The following is a 6,184-nucleotide window of genomic DNA, read 5'->3' as shown; positions in this document are numbered from 1 at the left end:
TTTAAGTGCAATAAACACAGAAAAATAGAAAACGTTTCAAGCCTGTGGCTCTCACAAATCATTTCTTCCATTTCCTCTGTTGCCAGATAAAGGAACAAGGAATACAGATGAACGCGTCCAAGCTGGCTTCTGAGTAGGAAGACGGCTATTTCTGTGAGCAGCCATCACACCCAACATACGCAGAGACCTTTTGTTCACATACAGAGGAAACAAAGGACACAGACATTCACTACTCTTCTGTATGGTAAGGTGACACAGAAAGAGAAAACTGCCGACTGCCAGGGCACAGTGCACACGGCAGACTGATGTTAACACAGCATCTCCAAACTGCTGTGTTATGAGACTAAACACCAGCATTAAATGCTTCAGCTGATCGGCTGATACTGGGGACAAAACTGTAGGACCACAGCCGCACTTTACTACAAGCATTGGACTGCAGTACAAAGACAGTTTGAACAGTATTTCCCTCCCCTCCCCGACTCCCCCTCCCCAAAACACACTTCAAACAAGAAAGCAGTCCAACAGTTTTCTAAGACACGAGAACAGGACGTGAATTTAGTCCTTCAGAACAGCTGACTGTCTCCATCAGGGTTGTAATAGTCATCTTGCACCAGAAATCAGTTCAGACTTTTTTTTCCCCCTTACCTTATTCCTATTAGTTTCCAAGGGCCTCTCATTTCCCCAGTGGTTTCTGACTATATTTTCTTTCAATCAATCCACTTTTTGTATTTCTTAGTGTTGCTGTGACAGTCTAAATGTCTTTTTCTTCTCGTAGTTGCAGTTTTCTCGCTATTCCCTGAACATCTGCAAGACAGCCCATCTGGGTTGACACAGTGTGAGATGAGGCAGACAGGTATTGCCAACAAAGGGCTCCTACTGCAGCAAGCGGGCTGTTGAAATCAGATGTTTTCTAAGACATCTATGGGGACAAAGCCTTTCTTCTTCCCGCTGTATACTTTGATGAAGCCATCGTGTTCCTTTTCAGAAGTCACGCAGATCTGAATGCAAAGAAGGTATGACAATAATAAACTCTTTGCCACGATCAGGCGACACATTATTCCAGGCTATTTAGCAGGTGGGCCAGACTTCCTGCCAGTTACTCCCGTAAGCAGAACAATCATTTTTAGGCTCTCATTGCTTTGACTGCTTTGACTGCTTTGACTAGCTCATATTTTTAGCGACAAACCTTCCCCCCGCCTCCCCAAAGTGCCGCATATGCATAAGATGCGTCAAAACCAGGAAGAACTTTGTTGTGGATCAAAGATTTTGAAGCTTGCATTATGACTTCGACCTACTGTAACTACCATGGTTTAAGGTGGACATTGTTTTCTATGTGTGAGGGAGAAATGGGTAATTCAGACCATGAGCTATCCGGCTCCCTGGACAGTCAGTGGTGAAAAGTAATCGCCATGCCAAGGTGAGTCACTTGTAGTATCTGATCTGAACACAAGCATATTCTCTACAGCATGTTTAAGGAGCCCAGGTACTCCTCAGATGGACAGCAGGTTGTCTTATTCAGTCATTCCTCTCACCAACAGATGCCTATGCCGGTCTTGCGTGCCAAGTCCGAATATGCTGAGAGTGTGTTTGCATAGCACCTACTCCAAATGGAGCCAATTATGGCCCGAGCATATGGTCTTTACAGTAATACAAATATTACATCACAGTAAAGGTTTGCATTTCCTAAAGACCTTCGTGATCTCTGATACTTCCTTTTTAGGGCCCAGCTTGAGACACTTTTGGCAATGGCTGAGCACTTGTTGCCTGAATGCCTAGCAGCACAGGTGTTTCAGGCTGGGCACTTGAGCACAGAGGCACTCAAAATTAAGAGCTGCTTTCAAATATCTGTGCCAAGGAACTATGTATTTCCTCTTAATCAAGTAAGATTAAAAATTAAACAGAAAACTGATAGTCCTATTGAGAGTAACTCACTGGTTTCTCATGATGCAAGTGCCAGGTCCTTAATGCTCTCTGTCTGGACTAACACTCAGAAGGGCTTTGTCTGATAGTTATTTGTGGTGTTTAATTATAATAATTCAGGAGGTATGAAATGAACAGAAATGGCTCTAAAATGTTCCCAACTAAATGCATTTCAGCATGACTATTATGGATTGTACAGTGACACCTAAATGTCACATCTGAACTCTGGGCTGGTTTGTCCTCCTGCTGTTACATACGTAAAATTTACTGACACTGCCAGTGGGAAAAGAAAGGTCTTAAGAAAGAGGTGAAGCTGCATCATATTTGCCACCAAGAATATTTGGAAATGCTCAGGTGCATCTCTGTACCTGCAAATAAGGGTTTGGAAAGCAAATGGGCTCATTAGTTTTCTTACCTGAGCTACCTACTTAGTACTAACTGAATTGAATCCCTGGGGTAGAATGACTGAGCACACCAATAATGCTGACATCCAATTAAAAAACATAATCTATTCTTGTTTGGGCTAAAGCACATGGAAACAGTAAGAGAGGCATGTAATTTATGCCACTTAGTCAAGGTACTGTCGCAAAAAAGCCAAGCTATTTGTGGAAGGAATCCCTAGCACAACAGCTGCTCCCACTCTGGCCATGTCACTGTCAAAGCAAAAAGATGCGTAAAGCACACGTACACAGAAAGTTGTTTCTGACTATTGCTAGAAGTTGGTCTGTGGCTCTGAGAAAGACTATGAAACCTTAAGTGATGTGAGAACAAGCCTGCAAAGAAGCACCAGAGTAAGGATGACCAAGCACGGCAGAGTGTCCAAGAGTAGAAAAGAGCATCTTGGTTGAAAGACCCTCCTTCTTAGTTGATCTGTCTGTGGGAAAAGAAGCCTTTGCAACTTCTCTGCAAATGGACTTAGCTTTTCCAAAGGTACACCTGACCCTCCCTGTGCTCTCTTCCTAACTAAAGTCTGCAAGACCTCTAGTTTTTGGCATGAGCAGGGAAAAAACAAACAAACCCAACATCTCCAGATGGGGCTCCGCAGCAGGTCTGCACTGTTCACTAGCAGCGCTGCCTCTCACGCTTAACCTGAGGCTTGGTGCTCAATGTGTTGCAGAAACAGAGTGATTTTCCCCAATGTCTTGTACAGTCAGCAGCATGATTTGTTGGCAAAGTAAAAAACTGGATTTCCTGAACACTGCTTTTCTCCCTCCTTGAAGAGACAAAATGATGGCAGATTTGGCCTTTTAGAAGTTTTTTTGGTTCTGCTGCTGGTCTGCTATTTGAGTTCTCCTGATGTCAGTGGGAATGCTCTGCTATGGTAATAGCTTTAGATCTTCATTGGGTATGAGGTACATAACCTTTCCACAAGAATTTCTCTCACACTCTATACTAATACATAAATTGGAATTCTCCCAAATTCCAGCTGAAATGCTCTAACACTAATACACTAACCCTTGAATGCATTGGCTCCTGGCTGGCAGTTTTTTCCACTCTCTCCCAAGGAAGGGCATGTGTCTGGAGGGAATAGAGAGCATGGCCACAATATGCCACACTTTGCTAATCCTGTGCCAGTCAGAGGTCCTGGGGGGCTGTGGCAGCTGCTGTCTGCCACAGGTACACAGGTACAAAGCCCTGGAGAGGCTCCAAATACTGCAGTTTCAGAAACGAGAGAACACAACACAGTCTTTAGCCACTTTTGTCCTCATCGCCTTTCGCGAGCGCTGCCCTTAAGCTCAGCTTGACCCAAGGTTTTCACCCACAAGTTGTAGCTTTGGGATCTGGCTCTTGAATTTCTTAGGTGGGTGTAAATCAAGGGTAAACCCAGGGATGTAAATAGTGGTATCCAGAGTTTTGGGCTTGGCCTGACGAAGCAGCTGCCACTGTGGACTAGCCGTGGTGACAGATGGCAAGCGTGATGGCTGTGAAGGTACAAGGGTACCGCAGCTGCCAGCAGGCACTAACAGCTTGCTGCGGTAAATTGGAAGCTGCTTAAAATGGCAACTACTCAGGCTGGCATGTTTTGGGGGAAGGCTGCTGTCCTGCCAAGGTAAATGAGCAGCAACTCCCCAGTGAATTTGGTAGCAACACAAATGGAGGAAGATTTTTTTTTTCTTCAAAAAACAAAAATAAAAAGGACCCTGTTTCAAGAGATTAGTAATGGGGTAAGCCATGGATTAAGCACTATATCTCAGGCTGTTTCTGAGTCATCAAGTGGCCCTCAGAAATAACTGAAAATGGGATGTAATATTAGAAAGTCATTTCCACATTCTCCTGTTTCATTTTGATAGAAACCCCCCCCCCCCAACAAAAAACCCAACTGTTGGAATTCTGACTCTTTTCTGAACTTATTAACATCTTCTGTTCTCAGGAGTTCATATTCACCAGGCAGCTCCATGGCAGATGGGGGAGATGAACAATTGAGCATAGCTCAACACAGGCAGCGAGCAGACACAGCAGTTTGTGCAGGAGTGTCTGGGCTCTGCTTAGAACTTTTGAGGACCTTGTTGGAAGTTGTGCGGGCTTTCTGGGGACCCCAAGGAACTAGAGGGTATTTGCTGCTAACAGGAAAGGGGAGCTAGGCAAGGACAACTACAGGAGGCCTTAACTTCTCTTGGGAGAAGCTCTAGCTAGGTGTAGCTGCCTCTAAAATGCTCTCTTGGTTGTCCCTGATCAGAGGGAGTTGGGGCCTTTGATCCAGGTGGCCCTTGATTAGGGCAGGTCAAGCACCCTGTGAGTCAGTGCTAGGGAGAGGCCTATATAAGAGCCAGGCCCAGAGTGCAGGGAGCAGAGACAGCAGTTCATGCAGAAGGGTGCAAGAAGGCACCTTTGCTTCCAGTCCTAGTAGTGTATGCTTCCTCAGATATGGCCATGACACACTGCAGAGCACATTCTGCAGTAGCTGTTGGAGTTGCTGCATCAGCTGTGTCAGAGGTTTTGACCCAGACAGACCTTCTGACAACAGATGCAGCTCTACAGGTCTCAGGCTGTAGGGAGTGCTTGGGGCCTCTCGGTGAGGCCTGGGCTGGCAGTCAGCTCTCCTGCAGGAGGTGTGCTGCTGTTGATTAGTTCTGTCATCAGGTAAGGGAGTTACGGGAGGAGGTCAGTAGGCTGCCCAGCATCCGAGAAGATGAGCAAGAGATAGGGTATTCTTGGAGACCATACAGCTCCAGGAGTCCCAACCCCCCACAGCAGTGGAGTTGCTGGAGGGCTCTGTGCCGTGTGAAATGGTACATAACACTGTAGAAGAAGGCTGGAAACTGGTCACTTCTTGTAGGAGGAGAAAGGCTCCTACTTCTCCTGAAGACTGGCATTTGAGGAACAGGTTTAGTGCCCTCCAGGATGAGGAGGAGCTAGGCATGACTTCAAGGGAAGCAACTGGGCCGAAAGACCCTGTGCCTTGCCGGAACGTCCAGAAGAAGCAGCGGGTGATTGTTGTGGGGGACTCCCTGCTGCAGGGGACGGAGGCATCTATCTGCCGACCTGACCTCATGTCTAGAGAGGTTTGTGGCCTGCCAGGGGCTTGAATATGAGATGTCATGGAAAGATTGTCAAGGCTTGTCCACATGTTGAACTATTACCCTCTGCTGCTCTTCCATGTAGGCATTAATGATACCAAGGGCAAACTGGAGACCATCAAACAGCATTTCAGAGCTCTGGGGATGGTGGTCAAGGGTCTGGGAGCCCAGGTCATTTTCTCCTCAATCCTGCCAGTGAGGGGGAAGGATGGGAGGAGGAGGAGACAGATTTTCCAAGTTAACAGCTGGCTGCGCCGCTCGTGTTGGCAACAGGGTTTTGGTTTCTACGACCATGGGACCCTGTTTGAAGATCGACAACTGATGGCGAGAGATGGGATCCACCTCAYGAGGYRGGRCAYGCGGGTCTTTGCCAACAGGTTGGCCAACCTGGTAAGGAGGGCTTTAAACTAGAAAAGATGGGGGAAGGGGAGAGTTATAGAGACAGTCAGCAAAACACGGCTCAAGTTGGGATGTCTCCAGCAGGTGCATGCAGCCAGGGAAGTGCACATGGGATGTGGCTATGGAGGATCCTCTTGTATCCCTCCTGGGAAACCTGCATGCTCGATCACCTCTCTGAAATGCCTGTACACCAAYGCAYRCAGCWTGGGGAACAAACAGGAAGAACTAGAGATCTGTGTGCGGTCGCAGGGCCATGATCTCATTGCCATTACAGAGACATGGTGGGATAGCTTACGTGACTGGAATGCTGTCATGGATGGCTACGTGCTTTTTATGAAAGACAGGCC

At 46.8% G+C, this 6,184-nt stretch overlaps 1 protein-coding gene across 2 annotated transcripts in view; it reads right to left on the bottom strand.

Annotated features, from left to right (window-relative positions):
- Positions 1-899: 899 nt before the first annotated feature.
- Positions 900-6,184, bottom strand: part of STAC (SH3 and cysteine rich domain) — a 73,797-nt gene continuing 68,512 nt past the window's right edge. For both annotated transcript variants that reach the window (XM_026081052.1, XM_026081053.1), the window contains one exon: positions 900-998. In XM_026081052.1, the coding sequence (XP_025936837.1) occupies positions 900-998 (99 nt within the window). The remainder of the gene's footprint in view (positions 999-6,184) is intronic.

This window comes from Apteryx rowi, unplaced genomic scaffold (genome assembly GCF_003343035.1).
Source record: "Apteryx rowi isolate R43461 unplaced genomic scaffold, aptRow1 scaffold_536, whole genome shotgun sequence".
In the NCBI taxonomy this organism is placed as follows: Eukaryota; Metazoa; Chordata; class Aves; order Apterygiformes; family Apterygidae; genus Apteryx; species Apteryx rowi.
Note: the sequence above shows the minus strand (reverse complement) of the source record. Positions and strands in the feature narration are given on the sequence as shown.